Raw genomic sequence first — 16,526 nt, forward strand, 5'->3', positions numbered from 1 at the left:
AAAAAAGATATAATATCTAAAAATTATGCCTAGTAGCTATATTGCAAAAATGAGAGGGTGCCAGTGCAGAGATCATGAGTGGGAGTATGAAAAACTGTGTGGAGCGCCCCGTCTATTAACGGCATACCAGAGTATGCAACAAACATGCAGTTTCACAGATATGAAAGCACAAACAAATACACATAAACGTATACGAGCACCCCCCCAAATCCCCCCCCCCCTTCCCGACACACACACACACACACTGACACACACACATTACCCTGCACCCCCACCCCCACACACTCGATCATTTCTAGGCTCCGTATCGCAGCTTCCACCACACACACTCACACACTTGTACACTTGAAGCACACACACATACGCCCATATCCCCGACCCACCCACAACCCCACATACATATATACAAATATATATGTATGTATATATATATTTATTTGCACACCCTCACGTTCCAATATTCCGTTGCTCCCTCAGTACGCTTTTACCACTCGGCGCCAGTCAGAGAGCCAATCAACTTCAAGGATTCACACCACGTGACGCGCCTCTACAAATCATGTAAACACGGAACTCAAGAGCGTTGTCCCACGAGTTACTTAGTCTGACTTGCAGTAAGGTAATCACAAATCATGTCTTCGATTTCGAAACCGTACACGTGCACCTTGAGCCCAGCGATGTTAAAAAAAGCGGAGGTGGAGCTGCATGAAGACCCCAAGACCAGACATCTTGAGATAAAAACACTGCGAGAGCGTTTGGAGCAAGTGCCAGGTTAGTAAACATGCCGTAAAAGTTTTAGTCTCGTTAAACTTTTGTGACGCACTTTATCAAAAGACCAAAGCGGAATGCGCGCACTATGTGTGTGTGTGTGTGTGTGTGTGTGTGTGTCCATCATCATAGTGCAGACTCTACAATCTACAGGGATGATGAAGATTGAATCATGAATGGCCAGTTGTTTTTTGTTTTGTTTTTTTGTTGTTGTTTTTTAAGGGTTGTCGACATTTGCTGTGCAGTTTAGTTTTGCTTTGTAACTTTGCTGATATTCTTTAACGGCCAAACTAGTTTGAACCCCAACACCTGTTTGTCAGTAATTATAGATATGTCTGTCTGTCTATGGATCCATCACTGAATTGTTGAATTGTTGATTTATCTATTTCAGTATCAGTCCTTCCATCTGTTTATTGATTGTTTTTTGTTATTCTTACAAAAGACAGTTTTAAGATAAGCCCTTTATTGATAATATTCCCACCCCACTCCCCCAAAGATACTGTCATTTTCCTTGCAGTCTACATGAAGTATAATTGTTTAGACCAGCAAAGATTTTGTTTATTGATGCAGGGTACAGGGGTTGTCTGTTTATTGCTGCAGGGTACAGGGGTTGTCTGTTTATTGATGCAGGGTACAGGGGTTGTCTGTTTATTGCTGCAGGGTACAGGGGTTGTCTGTTTATTGATGCAGGGTACAGGGGTTGTCTGTTTATTGATGCAGGGTACAGGGGTTGTCTGTTTATTGATGCAGGGTACAGGGGTCGTACAGACGATGGCTTCCTGCTGAGGTTTCTGCGCTGCAAAAAGTTTGACCAGGAACGCGCGTTCCAGCAGGTCATGACCTTCTACAAAATGAAAATAGACTACCCAGAAATATTTGATGGTTTGACCCCAAAGCGCACGCAGAGCCTTATGGAAAGTGGGCATTTCGGACTGCTGAAACATCGAGCCCCAGACGGCAGCCGTATTTCTTATATCAGGCCAGGTATTTAATTGGAAAGTTGCAGTATGGTAGTATTATAGTAATGGTAGTATAATAGTAGTTGTCTATTTGAAGTTGTTTTATATAGAGCGACATCAGACTTAAAACAGAAAAGGAAGGTAATTGATGAGTAGGTGTGTTATATATACAGAACTAGGAGTCTTTATGCATCTATTAACATTTTAACAGATTTATGCACATGCACGCAAATACGCACACACACACACACACACACACACACACACATGCCCGCACACACACATGTACACACACACTTTATCTGATATTGCAGAAGCTGAAGGTTTGCAGTACTGTCCTGTAAGACAGTTGTTAATAATGATAATAATAATGATGATAATGATAATAACAATGAAAATAAAGCAGATTGAATTTCACTCCTCCTAGGCAGGAAGCTTAATTGTGGTGTTAACAACAGAAAGTTATAGATATACATAGTATATTTGCATCAAGTACTTCACACACAAACAAGCAGCAGAATCCCAAGGAGCACATTAGTTAATAAGATGGAAGGCAGAATGGAAAAGGTTTGTTTTGAGAGACATTTTAGACATGAACTGGAGAATCCACATTACGGACTGAGAAAGGCTGTTTGATCCACACCACTATTACAATACGCACACCCACACACCACCCACACATATACACATTAACTGTTTCTTTTGCAGGAAGGTGGGATCCAGCCAAACACCCACCAGACGAACTCTTTGGAAACCAGTTTCTCATTCTGTCAAAAATGATTGAAGTGAGTAATCGTGGAAAGCTTTGTGTTTTGAAAAAAAAATGAATAAAAAAGAATATGCCATCAAATATATGGCTTTTGAGAAAAAAAAATTTAAAAGAAAAACCAATTAGATTTTAGAAATTGCATATATGCCAAGAATCATGCTGATGGCTGCCAAGGGGAAGAAATCACTGGACAAGGAAACAGTTGTTGTCATGACACCAAGTTTGGTTGTCATAATGTGTTTATTGTAATGGGCAGATTTCCTATAAGGTGTGGCGATGTGGCTGTGTTACTGTGTTGGTACACTTCACAACACAACTCGTGAACACATATTCACCTCAGCGCCTAAAAGCATGTGCACCACTAGCCTTTCTTCACAAATCGAGTTCAAATGAATACAGAAGCACAGCCACACCATTCAGGAAATCTGCCCTTAACAATAAGCACATTGTGACAACCGGATTTGGTGTCATGACAGTTGTGTTTCCTGGGTCTTGAATCACTTTGATTATCTGGTTCAAAAACAGCAACAACGAAAGGAAATGTTGCAAGAACAAGATCAGATTTTAATGTGTTTGATGTCTCAGAATCTTTCCTTTGGAATTCTGTGTATCACATTTCTGACAAGGGCAGATGTTACTCCATTTCGTACTGATGTGTGTATTAGCTCCATCAAGAAAATGTCAGTGGCTGGTTCTTTTGATTTAGAACTTGTTGTAGAAACATTGCCCAAAGGCATTGTCAAGCTAAGCCTGCTTATTGCTTTAATGGCACTTTCAAATACAACAGCTTCAATGGTGAACAGTACTGTTCTAGCTAAGACTTTGTTTTATCCTTCTACTCCAGTTCCCAATGCCACAACTCCAATACTGAATCATGCTGTTCCATGTGAATGTTTAAAAAAAAAAAAAAAAATAAATAAAATAAAGAATACAATTTTCAGCTTATTCCAGAAGGAGGGGGAAAAGTGTAATCTCTCCAGTATCTAAAATATTTGACAGAATCAGTGAAGTTGTTGCTGTGTATGATGTAAATGGAGTGAGTGGTGTGGGAGTAAGGCCACTGAGAGGACCAGAACATGAGGCAGTGCAAAAAAAAAAAAAAAAAAAAAAAAAAAAAAGAAAAAGAAAGAAAAGACAAAAGAGTTGATTTAAAGTATTTGTATATCTTGGTGAGAAATGTATAAAAAAAAAGGAAAAAAGAAAGAAAAAAAAGGACATAGTTTATTCTAATCTGTTTGGTTAGGCATCGGAGTCCCTAGCACTTGTAGCCTTTCATGCCATGATCTCATGGTGATCTCAATCTGGATTTCATTTCCCCTCCACTTCTGTGCCTGTACTGAGTCCTGTCAAAGTCATCAATCTCAGCAGATTCATAGGGGACTGTTGCTGGGGGAGTGGTGGTGGTCTCCACTCGGTCTGGTTCTACAACGAAGTGATCATTGTCATCAGTAGGTGTGTGCTGTGTATGTTGAATCAGAACAGTCACTATTGAACACTGCCTTAATGACTCAGCATTGGTACAGGGTCTCCTCTGGTGTGTGGCCTCCGGATAACCTAGCATTGATTGGCTTCTGTGGACTGATGGGTTGTAGCAGATGAACCTGGGCGTGGCTGTGGGTGGGGTACTCAGGATGAGTGGGGTTGGAGGAACACCACAGATGATGGCACAGAAAAAAAAGCGAATGTAATACTGCAATTCTGCACAAAGGTTAATACTTGTCTTTTTTGAAGCTTGGAAAAGACCCTGCATGTATTGGTGACATTTTGCAACTGGTGTATATGTTGCCTTCATCCCTTGATATTCTGCGTGCTGGTTAACATGTGTGTTATTTTTTTCAGGATGAAGAGACACAGGTGTGTGGATTGACAGTTGTTGCCGACTTGAAGGACTTTGGATGGCATCAAGCCAAGTACTATACACCTTCTGTTGCCCGTAAAAAGGCCACCTTGTTCCAGGTTTGCTTTGCAACTGCTTGCTATTGTGATTAAAATCCTTGTTTGATGACACATACTATACCATGACCCATTGGTATTGACACTGGCAGGGGTCTGATTCCTGCCCTGTGGAAAACAACACTGCCCAAGCAAAGAAATTGAAAGTAGCTGCGGCTGGTAGCCTCCGTTAATATGATTATTATCTCCCTTGTATTGACTTATACAGTGTCAGCTTTGACATACATAATTCTAGAGAAAAAATGTCATATGACATGGTTGAATACCACAGGCACAGGGAGAAGGGAACTGAACGTCTTGTCATGAAAAGACATTGGAGGAAGACAGGTATTGCTGCTAATCAGCTCATTTAACTTTCTGATGCCAGGTCTGCAAAAGACATTGCTGTTCCAGGACTTGATTCTCAGCTGTTACTGTCACTGTTCAGGCTCCATGGTGTGATAAATCTCATGTCTTTTCACACAGGCTGCTGCTACTTCAGTCGAGGAGGAATTTTTGTTTAATGTCCCATCACACATATCGGTGATTGAAGACATTTTGTTAAAATATTTGTGAATACATTTGAGTATTATCGGTTAGAAGGGGTGGGAGATGTGAATGAATGGAGGGTTGGGGGAAACTGGGCAAATGAGGGTGAAATGAGGGTGATATTTGAAAAAAACAAATCTAAATACAATTACAGGAAATTACTTAAAAAAACTTCGTAAAAGAGAAGTCGTTAAACTGACAACCGAAACAACTGATAATGAATGCAAAAAGTCAAAAACATCAACGTTCTCAGTCACTTGTGAAGACATACTTTCGTGTACATAAGGCTTCATCAAGCTATAGTAAAAAAAAATTATATGCTTAATCGTCAGATTACTAAAGCATATGCACTTGACATTAGAACAATGCTTGGTCCGTAATGAATTTGATAACAGACTGAGAGCTAAACTCAGAGAATTGGTCTGCGAATCGGACCAAAGTCTGAGAGAGTCAACTGATGAGGTTTTAGACTTGAATTCAAGCACCTATAAAAGTCTCTTTCTAGTATATTGCTTATTTCCTTGTATGACAATGGGCAATATACTTTTATACTATCTATGTGATTCTTTGCTCCCCTTTTTGCTGCCCTGTCTGCTTGGTTGTTATAAAGGAATCCAGTGTGGGATGGTATCCAACAAAAGTCAACATTTGTACCCTTCACAAATAGGAGTGCAATAAATACCTAATTTTAAACAAGAAATCTTCTCTTTGATTATTCTCAAAAAGGAGCAAACTTTTTAAAACAGATTGAGAATCAACACAAAATAGGATATTACTATGAATGGTATATCAACAAGATGGTTTAAAGCCATAAGGATGGCCACCAATTCAGCTGTAAAAATTGAATGTCCCTTACCTAAATAATATGATTTTTCTGTTTTTAGGTCAGGAATGACAAAAGCAGATCCTGCACTGCTATCATCCAGGACCGAGCCATCAGTGTGAACTTTTAAATGATAATCACAATTTTCTTCTAAATCAATTCTGACAGATGCTGGTATTATATGTGGAGATTCTCCTTTTGTTGTGTCAGAAGCACATATGTTGATGTTTGCTTTTGTTAACTCCCAGGGAGGGACAGGTGGCACCAGAACACGAGGTGCCATATCATGTAAATCAGTGTCTGAAGAATTTAAAATATCTGACACATATGTGTGAATGGTTTTTAGATTTAAATTATTTTGTGGATTTTTTGGAAAATCAATATCAGACCTCATATTTAATTCCTCAAAATCATCCACTGCTGTACATCTCACAATGTATTTAGCAGAACTTAATTTTCTCACTTCATCTAGTGGTAGAATACCCGCAAGCTTATAGGCTTCTGAGGTCTTAGTATGCACAGGTACCCCTAAAGCCAGTTTCACAGCTTTACTGTCAATTATTCCCAGCTTCTTTAGAAACGTCGGCAGAGCAGAAAAGAAGATTTCTTGACAGTAGGTCAATCTTGATCTTACAAGAGATGTCGCTAAATTTTAAAGAATTTTGGAGTCTTGTCCCCAAAGAGAGTGACTTCAGTCGAACGCAACTAAAGATACACAGAAACACATGACTATATGCAATTTTATTCATTCACTGGGTATGACAGCGACACTAATAACAGGATGCAGGATGTTTGACAGATTGAGAATGTAATCTCTCATGGAAATCTATCATTTCTAGTGCGCATGAAAGCTCTGTGGTCATGCTTGAGTTAATCAGCACTTGTCTGACAGATTTGTCAGGAATTTTCTGAGATACCAGGAGGACAGGTTTGCAGAATTCCCTCACTTGGTTGAAACACACACATAGTGTGACTGTTTAGCAGGTATAGGATGGCAGCTACTTTAGCACAGGATAGGAATCAGACCCCCGCAGGAGTGCGCCACTGGGTCATGATAAGTATCTTACATTGAACATAATTTTTGGAGAAAAAACAACCAATTCATAACACTTTTTCATTGAAATTCAAGCAATCCAGTAAAGCATGTTTATTGAGCATAGTTTTGGGGACAGCCATTCTGTGTCTGTGTGTTCTGTGTCAGCTAAACTTCCGTCATACCTCAGTGTGTTCTGTGTCAGCTAAACTTCAGTCATTCCTCAATGTATTCTGTGTCAGCTAAACTTCAGTCATTCCTCAGTGTGTTCTGTGTCAGCTAAACTTCAGTCATTCCTCAATGTGTTCTGTGTCAGCTAAACTTCAGTCATTCTTCAGTGTGTTCTGTCAGCTAAACTTCAGTCATTCCTCAATGTGTTCTGAGTCAGCTAAACTTCAGTCATTCTTCAGTGTGTTCTGTGTCAGCTAGACTTCAGTCATTCCTCAATGTGTTCTGAGTCAGCTAAACTTCAGTCATTCCTCAATGTGTTCTGTGTCAGCTAAACTTCAGTCATTCCTCAATGTGTTCTGTGTCAGCTAAACTTCAAGCAGTTCTTAATGTATAATGACTACTAAGTTAAACTGATCCCTCAGTCAAAGAAGGCTACTCACTTGTGTAGCTTTCGTCGGCGATCTGGCCGGCTTCTTCAGCGCAACTGCTGGGTAGAGAACTAGCAACTGTGCGCATTGCTGTGAACGAACTCAGGACAATGCGACTTGACGAGTGAGGAGTACACCGAAGGCAGGTTGTGTCGGCCCCGGTCACAGTTGAGGGTGGGCTTCCTGGCGGCGATGTGGACTGCCTCCTTTACTTCCCTCTGGAACCATTTTGCTTCTCTGTCGAGAACTTGCACATTGTCCTTTACAAAGTGAGTTCTCAATGTGTTATGTCAGCTAAACTTCGAACAATGCTCAGTGTGTTCTGCATCAGCTAAACATAATTATTCAGTGTGTTCTTTGTTGGTTAGATTTCATTCCTCGGTGTGTTCTTTGTCAGCTAAACTTAATTCCTCAATGTGTGCTGTGTCAGCTTAATTTCATTCCACAGTGTGTTCTGTGCCAGCTAAACTTCATTAGTCGGTGTGTTCTGTGTAAGTTAAACTTCATTCCTCAGTGTGTTCTGTCAGCTAAACTATATTCCTCAGTGTATATTCTGTGTCAGCTAAAGTTCATTCATCAGTGTGTTCTGTGTCAGCTAAACTTCATTCCTCAGTGTGTTCTGTGTCAGCTAAACTTCATTCCTCAGTGTGTTCTGTGTCAGCTAAACTTCATTCCTCATTGTGTTCTGTGTCTGTTTAACTTCATTCATCAATGTGTTCTGTGTTAGCTAAACATCATTCCTCAGTGTGTTCTGTGTCAGCTAAACTTCATTCTACAGTGTGTTCTGTATCAGCTAAACTTCATTCCTCAGTGTGTCCTGTGTCAGCTAAACTTGCTTACTCAGTGTATTTTGTGTCAGCTAAACTTCATTTGTCAATGTGTGCTGTGTCAGCTTGACTTCATTCTTTAACATGTACTGTGTCAGCTAAACTTCATTCCTCAGTGTGTTCTGTGTCAGCTAAACTTCATCCGTCAATGTGTTCTGTGTCAGCTAAACTTCATTCCTCAATGCGTTCTGTGTCAGCTAAACTTCATTCATCAATGTGTCAGTTAAACTTCATTCCTCAGTGTGTGCTGTGTCAGTTAAACTTCATTCCTCAATGTGTGCTGTGTCAGCTAAACTTCATTCTTCAGTGTGTGCTGTGTCAGCCAAAATTCATTCCGCAGTATGTTCTGTATCAGCTAAACTTCATTCATCAATGTGCTGTGTCAGCCAAAATTCATTCCTCAGTATGTTCTGTGTCAGTTAAACTTCATTCGTCAATGTGCTTTGTCAGCTGCACTTAAACAATCATCAGTGTGCTGTGTCAGGTAAACTTCATTCGTCAGTGTGTTCTGTGTCAGTTAAACATCATTTGTCAGTGTGTTACTGTGTCAGCTAAACTTCATTCTCCAATGTGTGTTGTGTCAGCCAAACTTCAAACAGTCAATGGGTTTTTCAGGATGCTTTCCCAATGCGCTTCAAGGCAGCCCACTACCTGAATGAGCCAACCTTCATTGATGCTTTGTTTGCCATTGCCAAGCCATTCTTGAAAAACAAGTTTTTGAAAAGAGTGAGTGGTGCATGTTGGTCCAGATTTTGTTGTATGTGTGATAATGTGAAGGAAGTGGGTATCTTGTGGAGAATAATCATTTCAGGTGTTGAGTTTTCTTTTAGAAGGTAAAGGAAGGAGACATACACATATGTAAACACACATACACACTCACACACACACACACACATACACATGTACATGCACACACACATATACACACTACAAACACTGCTTCACAGTCCTGCAAGACATTGTTTTTCACAGTTGTTTGATGCTTGGTAGGTTTCCTTACTATATTATTATATATATATATATATATATATATATATATATATATATATACATATATATATATATATATATTTTTTTTTTTGTTGTTGTTTTTTTGTTTTTTTTTGTTTTGTTTTTGCCTCATCAATATGCTCATGGTCCAAAATTCTTTTAATTCTGTCTTTTTTCTTCACACACACACACACATGTATACATGTGCACACACACATACACACACACTCATACACACACGTGTACATGCGCGCACACACACACACACACACACACACACAGCACAATCGCACAATCGATCTATATAATTATGTGACCTGGTTGGAGACAAAATTTGACAAAAAATAAGAACGGCAGAGAATTGACAGACAGACAGAAAATATGAAAAAAACATAGCCGTATGAAGAGCACAGGAACAGGAGTCATGATGGCTGCCAGAAAAAGAGGGCGCTAGTCAGGGGGCAAAGGGGAGGTTACCTACTTCCGGGAGGTTATCTGCTGTAGTTACTTTCGTTTTCTCCGCATAGGCGGATAGTAGTTTGCACAGGACAGGAATGTCAGACCCCTGCCGGAGTCTGCAACAGTGGGTCACAATAAGTATGTTACTTAAACGTAATTTTAGGTAGAAAATTTCCTTTTAGATATACTTGGATAAACTTACAATTGTGATTATAATTTTGGATCTATCTAGATGAATTTATATTATTATGATTATGATTTCAGATCTCTGTGGATAAACATATTATCACGACGATTATGGTTTCAAATTTTCCTGGATAAACTTACTATCGTCATGATCATTATGATTTCAGATCTATCTTGATGAATTTATTATGATTGTTATGGTTATGATTTCAGATCCATATGTATGGCGACAAACTGGAGAAGCTCCATGAGATCCTGCCCCGTGAGATACTGCCTGAAGAGCTAGGGGGTACCCAGCCTACCTTCTCTAATGATGTATGTGTAATCGTCATCGTCATAACAATGATGATGATAATGATAATGATAATGAGATACTGCTGGAAGAGCTGGGGGGTACCCAGCCCCCCTTCTCTAATGATGTATGTGTAGTCGTCATCATCATAACAATGATGATGATGATGATAATGATAATGAGATACTGCCTGAAGAACTGGGGGGTACCCAGCCCCCATTCTCTAATGATGTATGTGTAAGCGTCATCGTAATAACAATGATGATGATAAGGATAATGAGATACTTCCTGAAGAGCTGGGGGGTACCCAGCCCCCCTTCTCTAATGATGTATGTGTAGTCATCATCATAACGACGATGACGATGATGATAATGATAATGAGATACTTCCTGAAGAGCTGGGGGGTACCCAGCCCCCATTCTCTAATGATGTATGTGTAGTCGTCATCATCATAATGACAATGATGATGATAATGATAATGAGATACTGCCTGAGGAGCTGGGGGGTACCCAGCCCCCCTTCTCTAATGATGTATGTGTAGTCGTCATCATCATAATGATGATGATAATGATAATGAGATACTGCCTGAAGAGCTAGGAGGTACCCAGCCCCCCATCTCTAATGATGTATGTGCAGTCGTCATCATCATAACGACGATGATGATGATGATAATGAGATAATGCTGGAAAAGCTAGGGGGTACCCATTCTCCCTTCCCAGAGCTGAGCCCTTGACACAGTGGATATGAATCCACTGCGCCCTACAGCCGTAAAAGGCAGTGGGGCTTTTAACCTTTTCAGCCATTAACACTGTGACACACATGCAGTTAGTGACAGCAGATACACACCTGTACACAAATACAGGTGCTCCGAGGGTGTAAATGTAAGTGCCAGTGAACCAGAAGAAAAGTTTCAGTTTCAGTTTCAGTAGCTCAAGGAGGCGTCACTGCGTTCAGACAAATCCATATACGCTACACCACATCTGCCAAGCAGATGCCTGACCAGCAGCGTAACCCGATGCGCTTAGTCAGGCCTTGAGAAAAAAAAAAGAAAAAAAAAAGAAGAAAGAAGTAAATAAATAAATAAATAAATAATATATAAATACATAAAAAAAAGAACTACTACTACTAATAATAATATTTATAAGGCGCAAAAACTTAATGAAGTCAACTATAAGCGTACAAAAGTAAAAATAAATAGATAAATAAATAAATAAATAAAATAGATAAATAAAATAAAAAAGACAACAACTATGATAAATAATCAAATAAATGTTAAACATGCAGACACACATGCACACATACACACACATGTATAACAGATTTGCACCAAACATGCAGATTCACAGATATGAAAGCACAATCAAATACACATAAACATACATGAGCCCCAACACACACACAAACACACACACACACAAGAAGAAAAGAAACACTGGAAATGAATTCCCCCATCTCATGCTTAGTTTAAGGTGGACCACTGCATCATTTTTAGCTAATTTTTGTTTCTCAGGAACTACTGAAGATATCTGCATGAAATTTGGTACACATACTCGGGATGTTAACTTCTTTTTGTTGGTTGCTGTTTTTTCCACACATATATGTTTGTTCATCTGATTTTTTTTTGATTTTTTATATGAAAACAATTTTTTGTTAGCGCTTTTGGAGTCAGAATCCTTGCCACATTGCTTTAAGTCAAAGAAACAGAAATACAAGAAACATCAGGACAATCAAATAGTGTCTGTGTTTATTTTTAAAACAATTTTTCTGGTTTCAAATGTGAGTATACAAAATGAACTGTTATGATTTTCATATTAATGAAAGGCAGTTGTTTTCACTGTTCAACTCTCTATAGCTGTTGACAATGTCCCCAGGCATTAATGATCATGAATGCGTGAATACAGCTAGGTATAATGCAAAGGTATAAAAAAAAAAGAGAAAAAAAACAACATGGACATTCAAACGTACACACACACCCACACCATTTTTCATGCAAACATGAATGCACTTACACACACACACACATACACACACAGATACACAGACACAAGTGCACACATACACATGCTCATTCACAAACACAAATGCACTCACACACACACACACACACACACACAGACTTGCCTTTTTCCGCACACACACACATTTGATGTGTTTTTTCTGATTTACCACTCTCCAAAATGTTGTGGTGTTTTGCCCTGTGTTGTGACCAACAGGAGATGGTGGCCGAAATGCTGGCCTGTGAGCAGCAGTTTGTGGAGGAGAACAAATATGGCATCGTGGACATGACCATTCCGGCCAAGGAGCAGAAGAAGGCAGACGCCACAGAGGCACTGGGAGGCACCTTCCGCAAACTGAACGTGGATTAACTGACACAAAAGAGAGACCAGTCTTTCTGATCACTGAAGCAGATGTTCTGGGGATTGAGTTCTAGGGATTGGGAGGCAAGAGTTGACACTGCTGATGGAGGGAGTTGTCGTTACTGACTGGGTTAGGGAGAGAGTTTTCGTTGCTGACTGAGTAAGGGAGGAGGGAGTTGTCGTTACTGACTGGGTTAGGGAGAGAGTTTTCGTTGCTGACTGAGTAAGGGAGGAGGGAGTTGTCGTTACTGACTGGGTTAGGGGGAGAGTTTTCATTACTGACTGAGTAAGGGAGGAGGGAGTTGTCGTTACTGACTGGGTTAGGGAGAGAGTTTTCATTACTGACTGAGTAAGGGAGGAGGGAGCTGTCGTTACTGACTGGGTTAGGGGGAGAGTTTTCGTTGCTGACTTAGTAAGGGAGGAGGGAGTTTTCGTTACTGACTGGGTTAGGGAGAGAGTTTTTATTACTGACTGAGTAAGGGAGGAGGGAGTTGTCGTTACTGACTGGGTTAGGGAGAGAGTTTTCATTACTGACTGAGTAAGGGAGGAGGGAGTTCTTACTGACTGGGTTAGGGAGAAAGTTTTCATTACTGACTGAGTAAGGGAGGAGGGAGTTTTCGTTACTGACTGGGTTAGGGAGAGCGTTTTCATTACTGACTGAGTAAAGGAGGAGGGAGTTTTCATTACTGACTGGGTTAGGGAGAGAGTTTCGTTGCTGACTGAGTAAGGGAGGAGGGAGTTTACGTTACTGACTGGGTTAGGGAGAGAGTTTTCATTACTGACTGAGTAAAGGAGGAGGGAGTTTTCGTTACTGACTAGGTTAGGGAGAGAGTTTTCATTACTGACTGAGTAAGGGAGGAGGGAGTTCTTACTGACTGGGTTAGGGAGAGAGTTTTCATTACTGACTGAGTAAAGGAGGAGGGAGTTTTCGTTACTGACTAGGTTAGGGAGAGAGTTTTCATTACTGACTGAGTAAGGGAGGAGGGAGTTCTTACTGACTGGGTTAGGGAGAGAGTTTTCATTACTGACTGAGTAAGGGAGGAGGGAGTTCTTACTGACTGGGTTAGGGAGAGAGTTTTCATTACTGACTGAGTAAGGGAGGAGGGAGTTTTCGTTACTGACTGGGTTAGGGAGAGAGTTTTCATTACTGACCGAGTAAAGGAAGAGGGAGTTTTCGTTACTGACTGGGTTAGGGGGAGAGTTTTCATTACTGACTGAGTAAGGGAGGAGGGAGTTTTCGTTACTGACTGGGTTAGGGAGAGAGTTTTCATTACTGACCGAGTAAAGGAAGAGGGAGTTTTCGTTACTGACTGGGTTAGGGAGAGAGTTTCGTTGCTGACCGAGTAAGGGAAGAGGGAGTTTATGTTACTGACTGGGTTAGGGAGAGAGTTTTCATTACTGACTGAGTAAAGGAGGAGGGAGTTTTTGTTACTGATTGGGTTAGGGAGAGAGTTTCGTTGCTGACTGAGTAAGGGAGGAGGGAGTTTTCGTTACTGATTGGGTTAGGGAGAGAGTTTTCATTACTGACTGAGTAAGGGAGGAGGGAGTTGTCGTTACTGACTAGGTTAGGGAGAGAGTTTTCATTACTGACTGAGTAAGGGAGGAGGGGGTTCTTACTGACTGGGTTAGGGAGAGAGTTTTCATTACTGACTGAGTAAGGGAGGAGGGAGTTCTTACTGACTGGGTTAGGGAGAGAGTTTTCATTACTGAGTAAGGGAGGAGGGAGTTGTCGTTGCTGACTAGGTTAGGGAGAGAGGTTTCATTACTGACTGAGTAAGGGAGGAGGGAGTTCTTACTGACTGGGTTAGGGAGAGAGTTTTCATTGCTGACTTAGTAAGGGAGGAGGGAGTTGTTGTTACTGACTGGGTTAGGGGGAGAGTTTTTGTTGCTGACTTAGTAAGGGAGGAGGGAGTTTTCGTTACTGACTGGGTTAGGGAGAGAGTTTTCATTACTGACTGAGTAAGGGAGGAGGGAGTTGTCGTTGCTGACTGGGTTAGGGAGAGAGTTTTCATTACTGACTGAGTAAGGGAGGAGGGAGTTCTTACTGACTGGGTTAGGGAGAGAGTTTTCATTACTGACTGAGTAAGGGAGGAGGGAGTTTTCGTTACTGACTGGGTTAGGGAGAGAGTTTCGTTGCTGACTGAGTAAGGGAGGAGGGAGTTTACGTTACTGACTGTGTTATGGAGATAGTTTTCATTACTGACTGAGTAAAGGAAGAGGGAGTTTTTGTTACTGACTGGGTTAGGGAGAGAGTTTCGTTGCTGACCGAGTAAGGGAGGAGGGAGTTTACGTTACTGACTGGATTAGGGAGAGAGTTTTCATTACTGACTGAGTAAGGGAGGGGGTAGTTGTCGTTACTGACTGGATTAGGGAGAGAGTTTTCATTACTGACTGAGTAAAGGAGGAGGGAGTTTTCGTTACTGACTGGGTTAGGGAGAGAGTTTTCGTTACTGATTGGGTTAGGGAGAGAATTTTCATTACTGACTGAGTAAAGGAGGAGGGAGTTGTCGTTACTGACTGGGTTAGGGAGAGAGTTTTCATTACTGACTGAGTAAGGGAGGAGGGAGTTGTCGTTACTGACTAGGTTAGGGAGAGAGTTTTCATTACTGACTGAGTAAGGGAGGAGGGAGTTCTTACTGACTGGGTTAGGGAGAGAGTTTTCATTACTGACTGAGTAAGGGAGGAGGGAGTTCTTACTGACTGGGTTAGGGAGAGAGTTTTCATTACTGACTGAGTAAGGGAGGAGGGAGTCGTCGTTACTGACTAGGTTAGGGAGAGAGTTTTCATTACTGACTGAGTAAGGGAGGAGGGAGTTGTCGTTACTGACTGGGTTAGGGAGAGAGTTTTCATTACTGACTGAGTAAGGGAGGAGGGAGTTGTCGTTACTGACTAGGTTAGGGAGAGAGGTTTCATTACTGACTAAGGGAGGAGGGAGTTCTTACTGACTGGGTTAGGGAGAGAGTTTTCATTACTGACTGAGTAAGGGAGGAGGGAGTTCTTACTGACTGGGTTGGGGACAGAGTTTTTGTTGCTGACTGAGTAAGGGAGGAGGGAGTTGTCGTTACTGACTGGGTTAGGGGGAGAGTTTTCATTACTAAGGGAGGATGGAGTTGTTGTTACTGACTGGGTTAGGGAGAGAGTTGTCATTACTGACTGAGTAAGGGGGGAGGGAGTTGTCATTACTGACTGGGTTGGGGGGAGAATTTTCATTACTGCTTGTTTTATATATATATATATATAGATATATAGATAGATATATAGATATATATATATTTTTTTTATAGAAGTATGGGGGTGGGTGGTTAACAAGGTGGAGTCAGGGTATGGTTCTGTAGGACGTGGTAGGATCATTGGGGACATGTAGTAGCCTCATGAATGGTGTTGGGTCTTGGTTATTTGTGATCATCTTGGTTTCAAGATGTAATGTACACTCAGTTTGGGTTTTGATGGGTAGTTTTGGAGAAGGTTGTATTCCTGCAAAACTGTCTGATGCAGATGCATGTGCACACTGTACTTTCATACAACCATGTACACATTGATACACACACACACACACACACACACACACACACACACACACACATACACCTTAAAGGTCCTGTGGCCTTTTAACAGCCATAGGGGCAGTCAGTTAATTTCCACTTGTCCAGGCCTAGACGTTGGAAGGTGGGGCCCAACCCTCTCCTTCAGCCACTCTTAACCTTCCCTGACTGAGAGACATGCACATTACAAAAAAGCACACAGAGCCCATTGAATATTGATTGTGAAAGCTGTTTGTTTTCTATATTTCTTGTGATGTTGTTTTCATCTTCATTTAGCATGATTGCCCAATTGAGCTACATAATTATGTGACCTGGTTGGAGACATAATTTGACAAAAAACAAGAACGCCAGAGAATCGACAGACAGGCAGAAAATACGAGAATAAAAACTTAGCCGTATGAAGAGCACAGGAACAGGAGTCATTATGGCTGCCGGAAAAAGAGG

General features: G+C 41.0%; 1 protein-coding gene across 1 annotated transcript; it reads left to right on the forward strand.

Moving 5' to 3' along the window:
- Positions 1 to 562: 562 nt before the first annotated feature.
- LOC143298796 (alpha-tocopherol transfer protein-like) lies at positions 563 to 12,801 on the forward strand. Its single transcript, XM_076611762.1, has 7 exons — positions 563 to 768; positions 1,516 to 1,749; positions 2,433 to 2,509; positions 4,333 to 4,449; positions 8,872 to 8,982; positions 10,105 to 10,206; positions 12,397 to 12,801. Exons 1-7 carry the CDS (start codon positions 630 to 632, stop codon positions 12,547 to 12,549), a joined length of 933 nt encoding a protein of 310 aa, XP_076467877.1. The 5' UTR covers positions 563 to 629; the 3' UTR covers positions 12,550 to 12,801.
- Positions 12,802 to 16,526: the final 3,725 nt, after the last annotated feature.

The sequence above is a fragment of the Babylonia areolata genome, chromosome 24 (genome assembly GCF_041734735.1).
Source record: "Babylonia areolata isolate BAREFJ2019XMU chromosome 24, ASM4173473v1, whole genome shotgun sequence".
Classification (NCBI taxonomy): domain Eukaryota; kingdom Metazoa; phylum Mollusca; class Gastropoda; order Neogastropoda; family Buccinidae; genus Babylonia; species Babylonia areolata.